We start from the raw sequence: 23,760 nt of genomic DNA, 5'->3' as shown, positions 1-23,760 counted from the left end.
TAGGTACCAATTTCAACGGCGCCCTTGATTTGTCCCCTGGTTTGCCCACCCGCTGACAAGTGTCACATGTCCTCACGAAATGGTCTGCGTCCTGAAAACACCCTGGCCAATAGTACTCTTGCAAGAGACGGTCCTTAGTTTTCTTAACTTCTAGGTGTCCGGACCACGAACCCCCATGTGACAAGCGCAACAGATCCTGACGATAGCATTGAGGCACGACCAGCTGATCGAACTCCACTCCTCTTCGGTCTAGATACTTCCGGTACAGGACTCCACCCCTTTCCACAAAACGCGCAGTTTTCCTGGCGATACCTTCTTTGACATTGCAGCGCACGTTTTCCAGGCTGCCATCCTTTTTTTGCTCGGCTATCAAAGCCGACCGGCTGACTTTTAGCAACCTATCAAGTCCGTCTGACGTAGGCGCGATGAGCAAATCAGTAGATAGCTCTTCTAACTTTCCCGCATCGGGATTTTCCTCTCCGTGGTCTGGCGCCTTTAACGTTACAGACTCAATTTTATTCTGTTCGGGCGTGCTCTGAATATCAGCTTGCTGCGCCTCTGACCCTTTTTCGTTGTTTGATAACGTCGGCCCCGCAACTACCGCCTTTGCAGCGAGCTCCCGAACCTTCGATCTGGTTAAGGCCTGAACACTAGCTTCACCAAACAAAAGCCCCTTCTCGCGCAGGAGGTGATCGGACCTGTTTGAAAATAGGTACGGGTACTGGGGTGGCAGCATAGATGACACTGCCGCCTCCGTCTCAAGCGCTCCGAAAGGTCCTTCAATAAGCACCTTTGCTACTGGCAGACACACGCTATGAGCTTCCACGGCTTGCTTGATCCACGCGCACTCGCCCGTGAACATATGGGGTTCTACGTAAGACGGGTGAACTACATCCATCGTAGCTGCGGAATCGCGAAGCACTCGGCACTCTTTCCCGTTCACGAGGAGGTCTCGCATGTAAGGCTCGAGAAGCTTCATGTTCTCGTCAGTGCTGCCTATTGAAAAAAACACAACTTTTGGTGTTGTTTCCGGACACTGCGCCGAAAAGTGACCCGGCTTCTGGCACGTATAACACAAGCGCGCTCGCCTCATCTCGAACCGCTTTCTGCGTTTGGCTGCCGCCGTCTCTTTACGTTTGGTCGGACTGCTTTCGCTCGCATCCGCACTACGCGTGTCCCCCTTTGCTCTCATGGGTGTGAACTTCGGCCTCTCAAACTTCAAGCCAAATTCACCCTTTTGACCGTCCTTAGCTCCGCGAGCTCGACGCGTCACAAACTCCTCGGCTAGCTCAGCGGCTCTAGCCACCGTACAAACGTCTGGCCTATCCAAGACCCAGTATCGCACGTTCTCCGGTAACCAACTATAAAACTGTTCTAGCCCGAAACACTGCAGAACTTTATCGTGGTCACCAAACGCTTTCTCTTCTTTGAGCCACTCCTGCATGTTCGACATAAGCCTATACGCAAACTCTGTATATGACTCACTTCTGCCTTTCTCATTTTCCCGAAACTTCCGACGGAACGCCTCCGCAGACAGCCGGTACTTTTTTAGCAGACTCGATTTTACTTTGTCGAAATCCTCTGCTTCCTCTCTATCCAAGCGAGCGACTACGTCGGCCGCCTCGCCGGGTAACAAAGTGAGCAAGCGCTGTGGCCACGTTTCCCGAGAGAACCCCTGCTTCTCGCACGTTCGCTCAAAGTTAACCAGGAACAAACCAATGTCCTCTCCAAGCTTAAACGGCCGCATCAGGTCAGTCATTTTGAACAATACTCGTTCTCCTGCACCGTGTGCCTGACTTCCATTACGAGCGCGTTCCATCTCTACCTCGAGACGCTTCATTTCCAAAGCGTGTTCGCGCTCTTCTTTTTTCTCTTGTTGCTCTCGCTCTTTCTGTTCTTTACGTTCACGCTCTTCTTTTTCTTTCTGTTCTTTACGTTCACGCTCTTCTTTTTCTTTCTGTTCTTTACGTTCACGCTCTTCTTTTTCTTTTTGCTCTTTAAGTTCGCGCTCCTGTCTTTTTGACCTCTCCTCAATAGTCTCAAGGCATTCCGACAGCTCGTCATCCTCAGCCTCTAACTCAAGAATAGCCTTTAGCAGTTCAGGTTTTCTTAGTTTGTCTGAGACATCCAGACCCAACTCTCTTGCAAGCTCCAACAATTTCGGTTTGCGCAACGACTTCAAATCCATGGCTGCTCTGAATGCTGCTTTCTCTACTGCTTACTATTGTCTTGCCGCAAACTAACCCGGCAGCAACGACAACCACAATTACCAGCTCTGTTTCTGACACTAACAAAAGCCTGGCAAAGCTCAGAAGAAGAAAGTCCCGCACTCACCAAACCTCGCAGGCAGGAATTCCGCGCAGTCGTTCCGCTGCAGGCAACCAGTCGTCACACAGGGCTCGTTGCACTGCTCCCGGATCGTCGTTGAGCTGCTCAGCATACAGTCAACTGCATCTCTTCGCTGCTGGCCTCCGTTGTCGCGATCTCACCGCTGGCAGACAGTTGTTTGAAGTCGGAGGCGATCTCACCGCTGCCAACCAGATGTTTGAAGTCGGAGGTGATCTCACCGCTGCCAACCAGATGTTTGGATCTGACCGCTGGTACGATCTGTTGGGAACTCGGCGCTGACGCCCGTGGTTGTACCTGGGTCGCAAGCCCCAAGGGTAGCGTTGGCCTGGCGGCCTGGGGTACAACTGGAAGCATCCGAAGGTCCCGGCAAAGCATGAGTCGACTGGTAACAACGAAACAACTTGTTTATTTTAACATCGCAAAGAGTTGGCGGTCAGGTTTGACCGAAGTAGAGAGACGGGAGAGCACTTCACTCAACAGAAGAAATCGGAGCCCTCCTTTTGGCGTCCGGGGGCAGCTGTTTTTATACTCTCGCAGTTGAGGGCAAGAAGGAACCCCTCAAGAGACGAGCACGTGAATGTACAATGGGCTAATGGTGACGCACACTGTCGTAGCGCTGCCGTAGCACCATGTTGAGCACGATCTCGTAGCACCCTGTCGTGGCGCTGCCGGTCGGACACAATAACTGTAATGAGAGGGTGGTCCCTGCTTTGGCATCGCCTGTTTCGGGCATAATGACTGGAACGAGATCCCTGCTTTGGCATCGCCTGTTTCGGGCCCAATAACTGGAATGAGATCCCTGCTTTGGCATCGCCTGTTTCGGGCACAATGACTGGAACGAGATCCCTGCTTTGGCATCGCCTGTTTCGGGCCCAATAACTGGAATGAGATCCCTGCTTTGGCATCGCCTGTTTCGGGCACAATGACTGGAATGCGAGGATGATCCCTAGGCGGTCGCATCGCCGCAGTCGCGCCTGGAAACACCTGGCGATGAGTGTTGCGGCGACGACGATCGGGCCAAAATGTCTGCCGCCCCGCCGCAGTCGCGCCGGCAAAACCACGTGTCGCAGGCGAAACGCAACACTCCGTAACGGTGCATGATTACGCGGTTGGGAGAATCTACGGTCGTGTAGAGTTTTCGCTATAATGAGAACGAGATCTCGCGCGTGTCGCGTTTTTCTTCTCTTCGAGCAGACACGGTGGATGGAATATTAGACGTCGCCGTTTTCGTTCCTCTGATTTGTCCCACTGAATCGCCAGGTGGATTTGGGGGAAAACTTATGACGCCATCCTGTACTGCTTTCGACAAACGTTTTGAAACCGCGCTCCGTGAATGACCGTTATTGTCGACGGGCCACGCACTGGAGACTGACCTGTGTGTACAGCATTGTTTTGGGCCGGCAACTGTAGCCTGTTGGCTATCGACGCAGAGTTACATGGTTTGATGTATATATATATATATTATTGTCCCGACATGGCCACAATTAGTACATGACCGAGGTTTTTGGAGGAGTATGGGAGAGGCCTTTGCCCTGCAGTGGGCGTAACCAGGCTGATGATGATTATTATTGTGCCTTATGCCTTCCGGCAAATCCTTTTGAAAAAAACAAGTACCAGCTTTATGCGCTGTTTCTTATACGAATAATAACGCTGGTTGAATTGAATGAATGAATGAATGAACGAATGAACGATACGGTACATCTGGTTCCTGTGACGCTTATGAAGCTCTGCATAGGGGCAGACAGAAAATGTTGTGGGGCTTAAATATATTAAGGCGCCACTCAGTGGAAGCCCGTAAGTGGGCAGTCAAAAATGAAACTTTGCGTTTTTTTACGTACCAAAACCACGATCTTATTATGGGGTAACCCGTGCAGAGCGACTTTGGATTAATTTTGACCACCCGGAGTTCTTTGAAATCCATGGGCCTGAACGAACGTACCCGAACGTTATTGCATTTCGTCTCATAATAATGCCGCTGTCGGGGTCGAACCGGCGACCTCGAGCTCAGCAGTGCATTGACATAGCGATGCTAAGCTATACCGCGGCGCACCCTTAAGAGGGCAATAAGTATAATAAGTTAAGGTGTATTACTAAATTAGGTGACTTCAATAGCAAAATGGCAACTATTGTACCACGAAGTGATCGCGGCTTGATAAGCCAGGAAAATTCGCAAAAAAATAAATAAAAAATAAACGAGATTCGGGTGGCGAGGCCACCCTGAAGTTGCCGTGAGCCAACTGTTCGTGACGTCACCTATATTGATAATGTATGCTGAGGTCTTGTTAATTATTTATCTTAAAGAAAAACGACTAGATTGCGTTCTAAGGAATCCAGAAGTTAAACCTTAGACGTTTCGAGGACTTTAGTTGCGTCCGAAAAGGCTCAAACACGAAAAAAAAAAAAGAATTACAATAATAAAAAAGGCACCTTAAAATCAGTCACATGACATCGACGCTCCGGCGCCGAAATTCCTGCGCGAGGATAGCTCGACCTTTGAGGCCAAGTGCCTTGAGCGGCCAGTCGCGCCTCAATTTTGGTGTATTCGCGGGCATCTCTCATGAAAATAAATAAATAAATAAATAAATAAATAAATAAATAAATAAATAAATAAATAAATAAATAAATAAATAAATAAATAAATAAATAAAGAACACCTTACGCAGCGCGTACTGAGCAACAGAAAACTGTATCGGGAGTTTTCCATGCTGCTCTACAATTTTGTCATTCACGCCTTTTCATCTAATTATAACATTGAGAAGTTATTCATTAAGAATTATGTAATCATAGGCAGAGTGCAAAAAAACAACAACAAATAAATATGTTAATCCGAGTATCTCCGAGCGAGGGCAAACGACATTACCTTGGCTCCGTCCAGCTTCGTGGCATTCGCATATTTTAAAGGTTTGGCTCAAGTTACGTGGGCATGAAGGAAGGAGAAAGAGAGGAGGTAGTGTAGCGCAAAGCGATTGAAGCTAAACCTGTCGGGCCAACACGTAATCGCATGTCAAAGTGCGCGGTTTTGTCTTAGTGTTCCCGCTCTGCAGGCAGAGCCACGGCAGGGCAGCCGGACAAGCGCGCCCCGAATAAAAACTACTGGTACAGCTACCGGGAACCAGACGTCTCGGCAAATCTCGATTCTTGCTCCGCGATCTCGACGCAAGAGGTCACGTGTTGGGCCACCACTGTGGCTTCACGGAGCGTTCGCTTGCCAAGGCTGGCTGCGTGACGTGATGCTTCCTCCTGTATTTTTTTCCTTCCTCCATGTGCGTGGAACACCGGGCATGGAGGCGTACCACCAACGTGGCAACACTGTTCTCAAACGCTCGATTTTTCCACATATCCTTTCGTCTCCTACGATTTCTGTTAAGGAACCATGATGATTATGTTTCGCGTAACGGCGCGTGCGACAAACATTCGGAGGTGTTTACGAACTGCTGCACTGGATAATTGCAACTGCGCATACTACAGCTAGCTCTTATGGACAGCGAAAACGAAAGAAAACGAAACTATGGAAGCAGTAGGAAGCGGAAGTGGCGCGTCGGTTGCGACATCACGCCTCGTTGTGTCCGCACCCTATACAACGCTATTAAAGAGAAAACGACTTAATTTTTTTTCTTTGCAGACGCATTCAGAAGGGAGAGGGTGAAGGCGCAGCGTAAATATGTGATATAGGTATATGCCGGTTTAAAAAAGCGATGACTTGAACCTGGTTGGCAGGAGTAGCTCTCACATATGGACGCCGTGCTTGTGCAAAACCAGTCGAGCGTGTGGTATATGCGCTCTGCTTGCATTTCAACGGGTAACGGCCTCCATTCTCTTTCACGTCCGCCCCCGCCCCCACCTCCCCCGGAATCTTTGTTTCGTCCAGTAAAAAATTCCTTTTTTTTCCATTCTCGTTCCTTCATTTCGCAGCTCCCGCATTTCGTTCCATAAAGCGGTACTGAGATATGTTCGCCGCTATAAAAGGTCCCCTACAACTCGAAAAAAACAATCAAAGAAAGAAAAAAGAAACAGTTCAGGCACCAGAGAACGAAGTTTTGAACCTTTCGCGTCTCGACCCGGCGAGGTTGGTGGACTCGTGCGTATGCTTCTTTGCAGCGCAGGATGATTTCAGCTTTTTATTTCATCTGCCCGTTTCTTTTTTCTTTCTTTTTTTTTTGTTCTTCTCACTCGAGAAAGGACACATCTCGGCGGCGACGGCGACGACTACAGGGACTGGGGCGTTTTCTCGCGAAACTGGCTTTTGTCTGACGTCGTTTGCGCGTCTTTGATTCTTGCTTTTCTTTTCGTTCTCTCTCTTCGCTGTCTTTCTCCGGCACATTCTACATCTTTGCTCTATAAACGTGTTTCTCCGAGCCTCGCTCGCGAGCCGTCCCCGCTGCCTGCCTGCCTGCCTACCGCGCCGCGGTACATTAGCGACGAAACGACTAGTACCGGCCGGGCAAAAAAAGAAAAAAAAAAGAACGTAGAACAAAAGGGAGGGAGTGTAAAGCTAGTGCCCGGCAAGCGAAGACCACGCCAAGAACTGTGTGCGGGAACAGCGGTGACGGCGGCGGTGGTGGCACCGCGCTCTTTTCAGTACGACTGCGGAAAAGAAGCCCGAAAGGAATCTCCCACGTGCGGAAGGGTGTAGTCTCTTCCCCTGTCCCCCTCGCCCCCTCATTTCTTCGCTTCCTACCTACCTTCCTTCCTTCCTTCCTTACCTTTTTTTTTTTCCTGCTACCAGTTTCTCTTCTCGTTCTGTGTCCAACGGCAAGACACGGCTCTTGGCGTTGCTTGGCGTCGCTTGGAGCGCTGAACGCTAACAGCCACTGCCGGTCGGTCGACACCGGAGGCGTACTGGCCCGTTGAGTGCGTCGACGAGACTCTCCTTGTTCGTTCATTCGTTCGTTCGTTCGTTCGTTTTGTTTGCAAGTGTCTGTTCCTCCTGCTGGCGCTCAGAGGTCGTTCCTCCCACGGTCTTGTGCGGGGATCGCGTTCCTTCCCCTGCAATCTGGAGCTCGCGCTAATGCGAAAGAGAAAAAGGTCGGGCATCACGGAGGCTCGTCCGTGCGTAGCTCCTACGTCCTTACACCCGGTTAAACGAGACGTGGAGATTTCTGCGTTTGAAGCGTTAGAGGAATCCTAGAGCAACACTAGGTGACTACCGAAGGCGTTCTAGAATAAATACTGGAGCACTACTGGAGGAATCGTACGGTAATTTACTTAGAGGACTATATACTGGAATAATATCAGTGAAGGGCTACTGGTGAATCTTAGAGTAACGCTAAAGATTAAAATACTGAGGGGATAAGCGTAAAACAAGAGAACTACTAGCAGAATCCCGGAGTAACACTGCAGGACCACTAGTGTACTACTAGAGGACTATTGATGAAACGTACTGTATACAGGAGAGCTACTAGAGGAATACAAGTCGAATATTTGAGAAATACTAAAGGAAGCTTATAGTAATACTATAGCTATTCTAGAAGCCTTTGGAATGCTCTCAGAATCCTACGGAAAAATATGTCATTGATAATGCGGCACGCTATCGTCGTGCGGTATAGTACTCCAACACGGCCTCCCGGGTTAACGGGAGCGCAAGAGGCAGTGTTGCAGTTTTTATTGCCAAAAAGTCCTGCAGAGATTTCCGAGAGTCATCTGTGACAAAGTCTTACTAGGGATAAGTAACTGTAGCTTTTCTTCTTCCTTTTATTCGTAGGAGGAGGAGGAGGAGAAACATTTATTAAAAAGAAAGGACAAGCAGGCGTACCGACCGCTGACATACACGCGGTGCCGACTTCCCACAAGCAGGCGCTGCTACGCATTCTTCGCGACTATAGCGCTGTCGTTTTCTTCCTTCGCTCTTTCTTTTTTTCGTCATTGCTCTCTCGCCTGAAAAAAAAAAATTGTAGGCGACATTAAGTGACACGCGCATCTGCTCGCTCGCACGGTACTCGCGTACTCCATTCAAATCATTTATTCTTCTTTCATAAAAAAAAAAAAAAAATGTTTCTGCTGCGATATGTTATAGCCCTTAAAGAACATAATTTCTCCATCGCCTATATAGGACTTGTCTATCCCCATAAGCGTCTGCCTCTTATTTTTTCCTATCTATTTCTTTCGCGACCTCACAACCTTCCCGCGCCTTTCCTGCACGAGCCTTCGCCAAATTCCTAATCGATGCACGTCATATGCACGCAGTGGAGAAATGCGTAAGTAGTGGGGGCAACAAGCTGGTGGCACTTGTCGAGCGCGGGTGCTAACCTTTTCTTTTGTCTCTTTCTTTCTTTCTTTTTTTCTTTCTTTTTTCTTTTTGTTTTCACTCTGAACAAGATCGAGCTCGCAACCGGTGCCATGAGTTCGCATTTGAAGTCTCTGAATGCTCAGCGTTCCTCAAGGCTGAAAAAGAGAGAAATGGAGATGAAAGGCAAAGACGATAAAGGGACACTAAATCGGAAAACATTTTGACCTGTGTAAATAAATTACCGTGCTGCAAAAAAGAAAAGGGAAAGAAAGAAAGAGAAAGAAAGGAGAAAAAGGAAAAAGAAAAAGCAAGGTCACTCTTACCTTGAGAGGAGGCGCGGCAAACCAGAGAAAAACGCAACAGCGAAAGACGTGTGTGCAACCGACCTACGGATAACTCTTGCCAGGTCGTTCTGCTGTATATGTGTAAATAGATCGTTACATTTCTGCTATCGTCTCTCCCTGTCCTTGTTGTTGCTACGACGCGACTATATACATATAAAAAAAAAATTTGAATCCCGGGCTTTTACGTGCAGGTAACCAAGATCCGATTAAGAGGCGCGTAGTAGCGGAGGGCACTCCGGATTAATGTTTGAGCTCTCAGAGTTCTTAGAAGTGTGCCTAAATCTCTGGGCAACCTTGCGGGCGCAAGTTTGGAATCTGCTGGCGCAAGACACGGATAATTGGAGATCGCCGCGAGAGAGGCCTTAGTCCTGCAGTGGGCAGGAAAATAGGCTGACGATGATGAAATCCAAGCACACGAAGTACACTGTAAACGCGAGGGCTAATGCACCGCCCCCCTCCTCTCCCCCTCCCCATCGAGATGCAGCCGCTGCGTGGCGGGAATCGAAGCCCTCGGCCTGGACCTCTGCGGCAGCTCTGCGATAGCCACCGATAGACCGCGGTATAACAGCGGCGGGTAACACGACCATCGACAACGCGTTGTTTGCCACCAGTCTCGCTTAAACTTGTTATTCATTTCGAAGACGACGCCGTAACAAAATGAAGGAAACGCGCCAGAGGCAGACACGCCGATCAATCGCGCACTCGCTTGAGAGAAGCGTTCGAAGGTTGCTGTCAGGCGCTCACCTTCGACCGACGACGACCGGTCTCTTGAACTTTCTTTTAGTCTCGTGTTTTTTTTTTTTCTCGTCCGGCTTTGAAAGTTTTTGCAAAACTTTCTTGCGTCGGCACCTGTCTAGACAATTTTTTTTCCCCTTCTTCTCCCCTCGCTGTTGCATGGTTCGAGCGGATGCTGGCGCAAGACACCCCAGTCGTTTTCTCGCTGTCATCGACTTGGCGTTTGAAGGTGCACGGGGAGACGATGCCCCAGGCTGGTCGATCCGTCTTTCTATTTCTCCTTGCAATACCCTTCTTCCTCCCTCTCCTTTCTTTTCTTCCTTTAAAGCCCGTTCCCTGTGTAGGGTAGCAAACCGGATGCGCGCCTAGTTGACCTCCCTACCTTTCCTTCCTTCCTTTTCATCCTCCTCCTCCTCCTTGCAAGACGCCCCCCCCCTCCCCCGCTCCCGTGCGGAAATGCATTGGCGTCGCACGCGTCGCGAGTGCTGTCGAAACGCCCCACGTCATGAACTCCATGAACTCACAAACGTGTAGTGGCGTGGGGTCGTGCGGGGGTCGACCCTGGTACCTACGTGCCCGAAGCCCTTGGTCGAATAAAGTTGTTTCTCTGTCTCTTTCTCCTGCGATCGTCCGCGTCTGCGAAAGACAACGGAAGAAGCCGTTAACCTCTCGCGCTCCTACGTCTCTCTCCACATGCGTGCGACGTGGGGCGAAAGCTGGCCGACTGCGTATGAGCCAATCGGGAAGGAGAACCCGGAGAATGACTTGTCCATTGAGCGCCGTTGTGTCAATTAAGTGCAGCCGTGATCCGTCCTTGATCCTTCCGCTTGATTGCTGCTGCTCCCTTATTAGCTGCGGACAGTTGGTAAGTATGTAGTGCAGGGAGAAAGTCTTCATTAAGGCAGTGGCCTCACGCAAGCTAGAACTTCACTGGTACCGCGTTTCTGTCTCAAACACACACACATATACAACAGTACATACTAAGCCTACAGAAGACAGCGAAATCTTTAAAATAAAATAAAGAAAAGAAGAAAAGCTCGAATAAGAGAGAGCGCAGCTGAAAAGACGCCATGGATTGGAAATTCGACACTGGGCGATAAAAAAAAAAAAATCGCACTCACTTTAGCATACGTCAGAGATGGGGAAGGCGAAAGCGTGCGAGCTAAAGAGAGATTCATTAAATTACTTGACGTTCTCATGCAAATGCGTTGTTGCTTCTTATTACTTGTTTACTCCCACCAATGGTCGTCCATCCGAGTGCCTTAATTGACGCTACCTTAACTAACTGTCATAATTAACTTCGTCCTAATTAACACCAAACGCCATGGGTACGGGTGCCTTAATTTACTCCATATTAATGAACAGTGCCTTAATTAACTCTGCTTTAGCAACAAACGTCGAGGGTTCGACTCACTGAACGTCGTGGGTTCGAGTGCCTGAATGAAGTCCGTCTTAACTAACTTCGCTTCTTTCTTTCTTTCTTTCTTTCTTTCTTTCTTTCTTTCTTTCTTTCTTTCTTTCTTTCTTTCTTTTCTTCTTTTCTTCTTTTCTTCTTACTTTCTTCCTTTCTTTCTTTCTTTTCTTCTTTCTTTCTTTCTTCTTCCTTTTCTTCTTACTTTCTTTCTATCTATCTATCTATCTATCTATCTATCTATCTATCTATCTATCTATCTATCTATCTATCTATCTATCTATCTATCTATCTATCTTTCTTTCTTTCTTTCTTTCTTTCTTTCTTTCTTTCTTTCTTTCTTTCTTTTCTTTTCTTTCGCGATGGGCGGCATCGAAACCAGCTGTGGAAGAAGATGACGACGAACGCGCGAGTAGTGGCACGAGCGCGTGTCTTTCTGTGCCGCACGCCGCGTTTTCCAGACCATCGGGGGGCGTGTGAGCCACTTCATGCTTTCGCCTTAATAGCATACGTATTCGCGCAAACGTTATATTGTTCAACTAAACGTGCGGCAAACGCGTGTTCCCATCGCAAAAGCAGTGTTCCCGTCGAAAGCTACTAACACTAATCAAAGTAAAATAATTGGGTTGCTGTTCACGCGGACCTCCGTAGGGCGATGTGTCTGCCATTCCCATACGAAAAGAACGTGTGCTCCGAAAAGCCACCCCCGTATCCATAGGCGGCCCAGTAAGTTGCACCCCTGCCTCCCAGCGTAGGGTAGCAAACCGTGTGGGCGTCTGGTCGACCTGCCTGCCTTTGCTCTCTCGCCTTCTCTACCTCCATAAGGCGCCCAAATCACACTTCTGCTCATCGGTTCGTGACCACGTACAAAGTTTTTTTCGCTGGTGGTAAAAAAAAAAGAAAAGAAACAGGACAGGGGGCACATCTGTCCAAATGAATCAACCTCTCGCGTAAATGGACTCGCCGCGTGGTCATATTGCGGACAGTTCACGAGATAATGGTGCTCCATGGGAGCGTCTGGGGGTGTCGCGGTATATTGGGCAGTTGGGAATGTCGTCGCGCATGGGACACGGGACACAATTAGCGGCGGTCGGCGGATAAAGCGGAGACAGTGATGGACGAGCTCTTTCTTCGTGTCCGCTTTCACGAGTGGCCGACGTCGCAGTGCGTAGCTCTGACTGCACTGCACAGATTTCGTGAAAGGTAATCTGTACAGGGCGAAAACTCTGTGCTTCTCGCCTATGCCAAGTCCGTGGTTCCCTATTTCTCTGTTCACTGATTTTACAATGCGGTCGAACGTGGGACGCATCGATCTCGAACGCATGGAATTTCGTCGTGCCGTGAAGATAGAGAGAGAAGGCAGCTAATGGAAAGGGTAATGTAGGTTAACGAGATGTACGTTAAGTTTACTAAACTATAACGACGCGACTTGTAGATACCCGCAACGTTGAATCTGGAGCGTAGTGAGTTCGAAGGTATCGAATTTCGTCGTGTATTATGCCGGACAAGGTTACAGAAATTCTAACGCTGCTGTTTGTTGAAAGCGGGCAAGAAATTCAGACGGCTCGACCGGGTGGGGGACGTATCGCCTTAGTTCGCGATTAAGATATTTAAATACTGGTAATAGCTCTCGCGATGGTATTGAAGGCAGTACGGTTTCCGGCAGATGGGTGTTCCTAAGCAGAGCGCTCCCATTCGGGGTCAACGAAGGGCCCTAGTCAGGTGACCTTTTCGCAAAGGATGTACAAACCATTTACAGCCCGATATAGACTGTATTCATCCAGTAGTGCATTACCCGTCAGTAGGCCAAGGGCTGCGAAAATGTCAATCAATAGAATATAACTTTATCGATAGCTCTTATCGTTGCAACTCTTGAAAAAATAAAGTGAATGAATGAATGAATGAATGAATGAATGAATGAATGAATGAATGAATGAATGAATGAAATACATGCCTTTGTTATGTGCGCAAGGATCGCCAGATAGAAAATGCGAGTTTTGCAGTACCTCGAAGCCGTTTGCAGAATGCCTCCAAGCAGTCTACCAGTCAGCATAAATCGATTCCTACGGAGGGCGTGTGTGCTCTTTCATGAGAAAACAAGAGTAAACGTACGACTGGACCGTCCTCTTTGCAGACGTGACCACCAATGAGAATTCGTCAGTCTTATGGGCACTAGGTGAAAAGAGAGAGAAGAAAAAGGAGAAAGACGAGCCAGAGGAAAACTGTTTCGCAAAGATTTTCAAAGTTTACCTTTCGTGATTACTCCTATTCTTGCCAGCGTGTCCGAGTGGGTTACTGGCTCTCGGGGGGAAATAAGTTGGGGATGTAAGAGAATACGATCAACATAGGTGCCTGCGGTGATCAAGCGAGGCTTATATAGAAATGTGAAGCAAGAGCATGCGGGAGGAGACGGCGACCACATGAAAGGGAATGAGACGTTGCGGCTTGAGGATGCCGCAACCCTCGAAGCCGATTGCCTACACCGACGAGTGCAGAGCTCTCGAGTAAACAGCCTTTACGGCCAAAGCGGTGGAGGTGGGATAGTACGGCGCCCGGTGCTTGTTTTATGCGCTCTTCGTGAGGATCAAACGGCGGTGGGATCCGTTTTTTTTTTCTTTAACCGTTTGTTGCCTCCTGTTATCCTCGTCTCTCGCGATCAGTCTTTTCTTTCTTATTTGTCGTAGTAGTGCAGAACCCGGCCAGCTTATCGCTCCCTGTTCGTTTAACGTTGGCTAGTGTAATTATTCTGTTTGCCGCGATACCCTCGCGAATGTGAACTTAACGCCACGCAGTCCTAGACATCGTTCCACATCGAGCAAAGCTATGACCTCTTCACCTTTATTTCTGGCCACGGAAAGTGCATTAGTACAAAAAGAAAGGAACGAATGATAATTGAGCAGCACCTAATTAGTACATTAATCATTTAAACACTAAGTGTTTGTTTGCTGAAGTATTCGCAATGGAAACCTCGCTGCTGCGCTGTACTTTGGACTTCAATTCTGGTTTTCAGCATTTAAATCAGGATTTCGGTATATACCACACTCGTCGTAGCAAGGGCTCGGCTTTTTGAGGTTAAGCTGTCTGTACATTGCTTGTAGGCTTATTGAAGGTTGTTCTGCATTTTTATAGACCTATCCCTTCAGCTATGTAAACTGCAGACTGTCCATAGGGAAACTTCGTTAACATGGCCGTTTTCTTGAGTCGACTGTGCCCAGTAGACCGAATGAATTGTTTGCACAAAGTGTGTATGGTAAGCATTGAGCAATACAAAACGTGTAGAATCATAAGGTGACGGGCTGTCTAAGACAGTCTACAAGGTAGCTTGCGCAAACATACCCACATACAAAAAAAGACCGTTCCTATGTTTTATTAGACGCTTTTGTAACAATCGTTAACAAGTATATTTACTGCAGTCAGTTGTGTTTCATAGACGCGTTTCGATGGGGGCGTAATGAAAAAACGCTTGTGTACTTAGATTAGGTGAACGATAAAGATTACTAGTGGTCAAAATCAATCCGAAGTTCGCCCCTAAATCGTCCCTCATAGCTTCTGCGTTGCCTTGGGACGTTAACCCACACGATTCAAACAGTCGTTTTCGCCAAATTTTCCCCGATGTTGTTTTACTCTTCTCACTAAGAGGCGTACTGTTTGGCGCTTTGGTATTGCGAAGCGCAAGATCTCTTGAACATAAAGCGCTGGCGCTACGTTTAGAATAAACACGGTGCCGGATACAAGGTGTCTCTTATGTCGCAACTCGCGAACTTCTGAATCGAGACCGAGGTTGCGCAACCGAAAACAGAGCGACTCGGCAGAAAGCTTCGAGGTGGCGTTCGCGATTCCGCGTCTGAGCCCACACCGACTCCCGCGTCCGTTTAGTTCGAAACGTGGCAGCACAAACCTGCTCCGATAACGAGCAAAGAAAAAAGAAGTTCCCACAGCTGCGTTGCAGCCGCTAATGCATCAGGAGAACCGCCGGCCCGTTCGCTGGGCGTGTAAGGAAAGAGAAATCTGAGCTTCCGAACCATCGCTTTTCCTTTCCTACGCGCCGCAGCGGGTGCAACGTGCGACTCCCAAAAAGCCTCTCGGGAGCGTAGCGTCGTGAATCACGCCTGCTGCCGTGACAGCGGAGCATGTTTCCTAAATTCCGTATGAGGGGGGCAGGGGGGGGAGACAAGCGCCCAACACCTCCTCCGTCTTCTGTCTCTCTTTCCTCCGTGGGAGATGGAGAGTGATTGTAGGGAGGAAGAGGCAGGGAGGCAAAACTCGCACGTGGTGTATAAAAGGCTCTGGCGAAAAGGCGCGAAAAATAATTGCCTTTCGTTCCACACGTTTCGTGCACCTGTTTTTCGGCGGCGGCGGCGACGGCGCTCTCCGTGTGCGCGGTAATCTCCCAGCAAAAAAGGAAGACAGGCGCGTTAGTTAGGGAAGAGCTCGCGCTCTTCGCTCCGGGGTGTCCCCTGCCTTTTTTCCTTCGGAGCCGATCCCGCGGAAATTGGAGATTCCCTCGAGCGAAACGCGTCCGGGGAGAGGAAGGCGAAAGCGGTGTCGAGTTTCCCCTGTTAGCTCTCTCTCTCTCTCTCTCTCGAGTCCGCCTGTCCTCTCGTGACCCACCTACGCCCACACCAGACCGTCGGCGACACATCCAGGCTCCCCTTCCCGCTCCCTTCTTTCCCGGCTCGTCGCTTTCTTGTGTGTACCACGTGATCGAGCCTGCACATGAACGTGCTCCAGTAAACACGTGCTACAGTAAACCCGGCCAGAAAGTCGGTAGCCGCAAAGAGAGCTCTACACCCCCCCCCCCCCCGCCCAACCTCTCCATGGTTCCTCACCCCCCACCCCCATCCCTTGCCTACTATAATGGGTCTGTCAAAGCCGTGAAGGTCAATCGCCTGCGGGTCTGCCCGCTCCCGTTTTGTCTCTGGTTGTTGTTGGGACGACCCGTTAGGAGAAGCATTCTCTGCGGGAGGTTCCGTTCCGAAAAGTGCATCTTATAGATGGGGGTTTGGGTCCCTGGCGCCGAAGGAACGCTCGGCGTTTCCCGTTTTGGCCGGCCGTTGACGAAAACCACAGATGCTGCCGCTTGACACGTTGCTTTCCTCCTCGTACGCTTCGAGAGCGCGCTGCTCAAGTAAGCCGCCGCCGGAACATGTGCTGCTGCATGCGGAGGGGGTAGTCGAAGGAACCAACGGTACACACGCTTGATCCCTTTACGTACGCGTTGCCGCGGCGCACTGTTTGACGAGCCAGAAGGGAATGAGCGTTCAAAGTGAGAGAAAAAAAAAGAAAGGAAAGGAAAAGACGGAGTCGGGGATAGGGGAGGAGTGAAGAATGTGGCGTTTGCGGTCACTGCTGTCTCTCCGGAAGAAGAAAAGAGGCGTGGCTCGCGATCCGAGAGGCCGAAGAACCACTCCTCCTCTGCACTTCCCCCCTCCCCACACCCTTTCCCCCATTTACTGCCCACTGTTGCAGCCGCTCGAAATCTAAACTCCGGGAGCTGCTGCTGCTGCTTCGACGCCGTCTTGGGCATGATCCTAATTTCTTCGTTCGGCGACGAAGAACAGGAAGCCACCCGCCAAGCCGGAGGGAGAGAGAAGGACGGTTTAGGAAAGCAAGGCCTCGGAGCCGCCGCGCTTGTGTGGCGGGCAGCCTGAGAGAATGGAGAAAAAGAAAGACAAAAAGGAATAGCAAGCGATGTGGCCGGGTGTTGTATGGTCGGCAGGGAAAGAGAGAGGCGATGCGCTGGGTGAGTGTCAGAGGGGGGGGGGGGTGAGGGTTCAAGATGTGAAGTATACTACACGTGCGCCGGGCACTACGCTGAAGTGAACACAGAAAAGCGAAAGAACGCAAGACGGGTGTCAGAAAGAGGAAGGCGCGCGGATACAAGAAAGAGAGGAGGAGGCTGGCGTTATGCGGCCGTTTTTATCGCTGGTTTATTCTTCGAGGCTCGATCGGCGCTGCGGCCCGTCGCTTGACAGTGAACAAGCCCCCCGTGAGCGTTGGCCGCCCGTTGTATAGTGGCCGGAAAGAGACGGTGTTCCCTCGCTGCGCCTGCACCACCTCCACCCCCCGACCCTCACCTCCTCTAGCTTGGTCGCGGCTTCGAGCCGGACTCGTCTCTTGTTGCTTCTTGCTGCTTCTTTCGGCCCCACATGGCTTTCCCTCACGAGCCTGCTGCTTTACCGCCTGCACTTGTGCGCAGAGACGGCAGAGGGCCTGGATGGGAAAGGAGGCGGTGTTTAGACAGAGCGGAATGGCCTCGGATAGAAACAAAAGACGGGTCAAAGTAAAGAAGAAAAAAAAAGTGAGAAACGCACACACCCACCAGGCTTTCGGGAAAAATGCGATATACGCTACACCGAGGTTCGCGCAGGCCGCGGCTTTCGCTGTCTTTTTTATCTTTTGTTGCTTCTTTCTTTGGTCGATCTGGCGTTTTCGTTTTCCCTTCCACTCTACTTCTCTCTCTCTCTTTCTATCTTTTTCCGCGACTCATTTCTTGAACCATGCCGGCTCCCGCCGTGTAGCGGAGACGCCCCCCTTCACGATGCCGCGATTCTGGGTCCCCGGTCGCTTTCGTCCCTAATTTGCGGCCGTACTTTCTTTTTCGCCGTCACTGCGCAGGCAATCCTCGTCGTTGCTGCTGCTGGCACCCTGAAGGAGCAGCGGAGTCCACGAGTTTCTTCTTCGGGAGGACGACGCTCGAAACTTCGCAGCTGCTTCCGTCCGGCAGAGCTCGCGCCACCGAGTAACGACCTCGGCTCGTGTCCGTGGGCCCGCTTTTGAAGACCGGCGTCGAAACGGCCACGTCTGCGCGCGATGGTGGCGAGCTGAGACTTGTGCTGGTGTTGCGACGGGTGTGCGTCGTGAACGAAGCGAGCAAGCAGTGCGCGCCTTGTTTTTAGTGTTGTGTGTTCCGAGGAGCTGAGAGCCATGAAATTGTGCACCGCGGCCGGAACTGTGGTCCTGGTGGCCTGCCTGGTCTTCGACGCGGCGCCGCCGCCGCCGTTCCTCGCCTGGGCCTCCCGCGTGGAACTCAAGGAGAACGGCTACACGGGAATCGTGGTGGCCCTGTCGGCCAGGCTTCAAGGGAACGTCGCCGGCCGCCAACTCATCCCGCCGCTTGAGGTGAGTGCTGACGCTTAGCAGTTGTGGGGCGATCGACGGTGTAAGGCGAAATGCCCGAGCGAGTGTGCCGTCACGTGGGGAATTCATTGATCAATTGATTGGTTTCTTTAACCCGAGGTGTTCTACAGAGAAGTAAAAAAAAAAAAAAAAAAGAGAACATCACTCTTGGGCATAGCCAACGTCTTCTCAGCCCATTAGACACGGACTACAGAATGCACACATGGAGCGCTGTGTGTGTCCCTGTCTGTTGCGTTGCGAAATCATCTATTACGCAGCCCCGACAGACCCGACGCTCAACTTCAATGCAGTGTTGAGTCTACGACCGAAGTTAGTGGTTGCTCAGTTTTTCGGCTGTGTCTTCGGCTGTGCCGCAGTAAGCAAAATACACGCGTACGATTCCATGTAAACGCCCGCCCACACACACACGCAAACACACGCACGCACAAGACAGCATTCATGATCACAGTAACAAGGACCAGTGCTTGCAAGCATGACCAGAAGATTGATTGAATGACGCATCTGAGCAGTGCGTCACAACACCCTTCAGGGTACCTTGGCCTGGTTGTCATGGTCACGCCAGAGGTAAATCGAAATGTCCGTTTGAAATGTTCGAAATGTCGGCATGAACATTTTTAATTCGTAACTTTTGGTAGGTTACATGCTTGCTCGGAAACGTAACGATAATACACTCTAAGATACGATAGACAAGGCGATCAGCCTAATGCGGACAGTTTTGGCGCCTTTTTTTTTTTTCTTTAGAAATGCAGGCACATTAGCCATACACCCGCACAAACAAATCTCCTCTTGCCATGACGTGGCATTCTGCTTTTTTTTATCTTTCTTATTGGGACGCTATGACGTCAGCCGGGCGTGCGAGCACCTTATCTTGTAGCGAGTATAGGTGCAAACAAACGAAACAAATCGGCCGCCCTATATGAACTACACAGCCACGAATCGAACTGTATAGGGTTTTTTTTTCGAGCGCCCTCCGAGATAAATCAATTACCGAGGCCACGCTCATTAGCACGCGCCTGTTTTCCATAACGCTCGCCGCGCCGCAGGGTGTGCCGCCTCTTATCGGAAAACTGCGAAGCGAACGACCGAGATTGAAAGCAATGGCTGCGCTTAGTCGCCCGCGACACCGCAGGCATTGCACTCGGCGCTATCAGCGCCATTCCAATCAAAAGCGCATATGCATTGGTGAACGCGACGCCCAAGCGTGTAAGCTGTAGAACATACTGTAGAAACTGTACAACAGATACTGTACTACTGCCCATCTTTTGAAAATGAAAGACACGACCTCTGCACAGCTCTCAACGTGGCCTCCATGACCGTGGCCTCGCATGTCGCAGCTACGAAAGGCCACAAAAGCGCTGCTGCGAGATTTGAAAGCTACCGGATTGAGTCGGCGTCTGTGATCCGGGCTCAGTGACCGAACGATATCCCAAGTGGACTTTCTCTACTTTTAATCTTTCCGTCCCCTTTTCCCTCTCCCCGGTGTAGGGTAGCCAACCGGTCTCAGTCCTGGTTAACTTCCCTACCTTTCATTTATCATTTGCTCTCTCTCTCTCTAGTCGCCCTCAATCAGCGTGTGCGTTCGGTTCGTGCACTCATTTTTTTTTTCATTCCCGTTTTAAATCGTCGCGAGCTTTCTTTGTGAACTAGCTGCGATTTTTTTCTTGTGACGATCTATTCGCTTTCGTGGGCCGATCCCGAAGGTATACAGTGCACTAGAACAGTGCGATAAAGAAACCACACGGTGGTACAGCACCAGCTGTGTGGTGGCACAGGTGGTGAGGCGAGCGTTCTCGCATTCTCTCGAGACAGCTATAGCGTTTGAGAAGTCGCGACCAAGACTAAGTGGAGGCCGCTAGCGTTACGCAGGGTTCCAAAATTGTCCTCGAGGAAGTGGCGCTCGAAGCACCCGCTGGATTCCTTGTAAGGCATGGTGGTAAGGGGAGAGAGAGAGAGAAGAAAGTTTATTATAAAGTGAAATGATTTATGTGGTTATGTGGTAAGGGGGAGCGCCAATCACAGCGTATATACTGCCGACAAAGTGCCGCAAATGACCACCTTCCGTAGCATGCTAAATGAATTTTTGGATAGCAAACGGGGCTGCTTCTTCCTAATTTTTATTTAAAGCGTATATAACCGACGACAAACTAAGAATAAAATGTTTCATGCACGCTGTCTAAACTGAACACAATTTGCACAGATGCACCAGCCAATCAGGCTTTCTCATTCCCGTGACGTCTAGCGGTGTTGCGAGTCCTAAAGCGGCTGTCTTCTCCGTAAAGATGTCGTTGTGTCACTGGTTGTAGGGTTAAATCCGAACTTCTTGGCAAATCTTTACGGGTGATCCTGACACATTAGCAGATCAACGTCATTAGGCTGTGAGCGGACTCTAGATGACTCAGCTCTCTTTCATAGCTGAAGGGCAAGCGCACTCAGTTTTCGGTGGGTGGACCTTGCGCACGATTCTTAGGTTGTCGCCGACTATAGCCTCCTTTGGCTCCTTCGCCCATTTTCGTGGCTGACGGTTGGCGTTCTGACACCAAGAAAAGGCGTAAAGATGGGAGCAGTGGACAAATTTAAACCCTTTTTTTTTCACTTTTAAGGCTGTAACTTATTTTACAGTGCACCGCTGCTACAAAGGGCCCATGCCCCTCGCGTGGTCGAGTTGAAGGACGCGTCGAACGCCAGCAGTAAATATACCAGATTAGAAGACGTTCGATGCGAGCGTAGTTCACCCCGACGTTTGAGTTCTCGGTGTGGCGTTTGCGCAGCGGTGAAAAAAAGAAAAAAAGGAAGAGAAGAAGAAGAAGAAGACGACGAGCCTGTTTAATTTCATCAAGCAGCCAGGGTCATTCCGGAGGTTTCCAAGATGTGCAATTCGAAGCAATGCGAAAGTGGTATTGAACTCCGTTGAATACATCCGATACCAAATCGCGCGGGGAGAAGGAACTCGTGAGTTGAAAGGTGGTACCACGTGTATCCGCTACGCGTATAAGTACAGGCAGTAAATTTGACAGCCTTTCTTGTGTGTTTTGATGCGTGTGTGTGTTTCATGCATAAGTATTTCAGTAGTAGTAGTAGTAGTAGTAGTAGTAGTAGTAGTAGTAGTAGTAGTAGTAGTAGTAGTAGTAGTAAAAACGTCTTTATTGAAAGGATGGCGTCGATGCCTGCGAGGGATGTGTAGATATTACTGAAATCTGTGTTGTCAAATTGTCAAAGCCGTTTCGTTTATCTTCGAAGTCGATCTTTATTTCCTCTTGTGTTTTATTTTCCAAGTTAGCACTGCGTCGTAAAACTGGTGAAGCATGTTACACGCACACATATATGGTTGATTATGTTTAAGTCCAGCAGTCGCTTTTTACAGACGAAAGAATTGGAGTGCCCGAGGTACTTTCTATGCCTCAATCCTTCCACAGAAATTCAGTTATAACCGAACAGTTTTCAAATTATCGCAATTAAGGTTTCGCCGTTTTATCTGGCATTTCCTTTGACTTCTCCTCCAGAACTCGCCATTCGAATCGAAGAAGGCGCACAGACTAGGTACTGCGAATTGTCATAGCATCCTATGAGATATGATAGGGTTATTTCGTCCGAAAGCAGCAGTTTAGTAGCGAAAGACATGGTAGTGCAGAACTTCTCATTAATTTTGGCCATTAAGGCTACATGAGCACACAATAGGTCTCGGTATCTAACCGCTTTCTTTCATTCTGTCTTTTTTTTGTACCCCCTTTGCATTTTGACCCGGTGGGAGGGAATAAAACCCACCAATTCGTTCGTGGGAGACGAAGGCCATCGCCACCAGTAAGCCAACCCGCCTAGGCAAAACACTCAGATATCTTAAACTCTGCTTTCATCCGATTAACACTCAAAGCTATATAACGAAGTAATGTACGCACCATTCCTATGGTTGAGCTCGTAATTCACGGGAACTCTGTATCACATCGTGTATACCGCGCAAGCTGCATTCTTCCCCCACAAGATTCCTTATTATTATTTTCTTTTTCTTCAGGCGTGTCTGCACTATACAAGCAGCGGCAATACGCACGTGTCGGCGTCCTCCAGATAAGGGGCCTCCTCGCTCTGCCATTGCTCGTAGAAGCGTAACACCGCATTCGAAACAATCCAGCGTCCACTATACCGGGGAGGGGGGGGGGGGTTGTTCTCTCTGAAAGTTGCGTACAGGAGCCTTAGCGCGGTGGTCGAAAGCAGCAGCGCAGTCCACAACCACTAGGCTATAATTATCACCAAAAAAAGGACACATATAAAAACAAAGAAAGAGAAAACAATGAAAAAAAACAACAATAAAGGCGAGCGGGTTAGCTTTGCAGTATAGTCGATACGTAACGGCTCCTTTTCCAGCAGGCTCTCGCTCACAGAGCGGTAATTGTCTTCCGGTGTCTTGTCGCCGCGCCGGCGACACAGGGCGCGCGGACGGCACGCGGCAGTAAGGCGGAGGGGGGGGAGGGGGCTCCTAATTAGATAACGAATCTCGTTCTCCTACTGTCCCGTACGCATGCGCTCCGCAAGGAGGAGAAGGAGGAGGAAGCGCGGGACAGCGAACGCGGCCTCGCTTGTGCCGTGCGTGCAGACGTCGGACGCCGTCTCGTTGTTCTGCTCCGCCGTGCATGAGCACAGTGTGCGTGTCCCGAACCGTTCTTTCTTCTGCGGGACACAGGGAAAGTGAGTGAGAGGGACAGAACAAGCGGTGTTTCTGTGCCGGTGTCCAGAAAAGGTCCCGATGCGAAATGTAGGTCGCCCGCCCGCCCGCCGCGCGCACCACGCGCACGCTCCAGTGCCCGGATTCGGCTCTCTCCGTTGAGACGCTGCGGGTTTGCATATGAGTGGGCTCTGCTTTGTTTCGCCAAATAGACGTGCACGCGCGCGTGCCTGCAGTCTCGGCTCTGTTGTTTGGCCCACTCGCGCTCGTTACTGCAGCGGTGCCGGAGGAAGGGTAGTTTGGGCGCGCGCGTGTGTGTGTTTGTTGGTCGACAGTATAGCGAAAGCGGCAGGGTGCGAGGGGGTTCTTTGCGGTACTCGGTCGTTCCCGTGAATGAAAAAAAAAGTGAAAGGAGGAGGAGAGTGCGAGTGCTCGGGCGAGCTCTGGTAACCGTTCGTCCTTGCGAACGGTGCGAAGCTAAGCGAACAGCGCTGTCTTTGTTCGTACGCCCGTCCTCGTCTCTTTTGGTACTCCTTCGTTCAGGTGAAAAGTGAAAGTGCAAGTAGTGAAAGCGGCCGACCTGGGGGGGGGGAGGGGCTGCGCCCCCTCTTCCTCTCCCTGTTGCCTCTCGAAAAGCGCGCGTGCGAATGAATGCGTAACGTCTGCCTACTTCGGTTCTTTCTTTCTTTCTTTCTTTCTTTCTTTCTTTCTTTCTTTCTTTCTTTCTTTCTTTCTTTCTTTCTTTCTTGCCGTTATGGCGGAGCTGTGCGTTGCAGCAGCTTCGCTTTCACTGAAAGAGCAGCAACGTGCAACCCACTCCAAGTAAGCTTAACGCCCCCCCCCCCCCCCCCCCCCCTCATTCCATCTTCTTACTCGCCTTTCCTTGTGCCGTTCGGGAGGC

The 23,760-nt window shown here is 50.0% G+C and overlaps 1 protein-coding gene across 1 annotated transcript in view; it reads left to right on the top strand.

The window, feature by feature from the left end:
* LOC142585378 (calcium-activated chloride channel regulator 2-like) overlaps positions 1-23,760 on the top strand; it is a 551,695-nt gene that overhangs the window by 176,312 nt on the left and 351,623 nt on the right. Inside the window, exon 4 of the mRNA XM_075696100.1 lies at positions 17,684-18,187. Within this exon, the coding sequence (XP_075552215.1) occupies positions 17,993-18,187 (195 nt within the window). The 5' untranslated portion in view covers positions 17,684-17,992. The remainder of the gene's footprint in view (positions 1-17,683; positions 18,188-23,760) is intronic.

This window comes from Dermacentor variabilis, chromosome 6 (genome assembly GCF_050947875.1).
Source record: "Dermacentor variabilis isolate Ectoservices chromosome 6, ASM5094787v1, whole genome shotgun sequence".
NCBI lineage: Eukaryota > Metazoa > Arthropoda > Arachnida > Ixodida > Ixodidae > Dermacentor > Dermacentor variabilis.
Note: the sequence above shows the minus strand (reverse complement) of the source record. Positions and strands in the feature narration are given on the sequence as shown.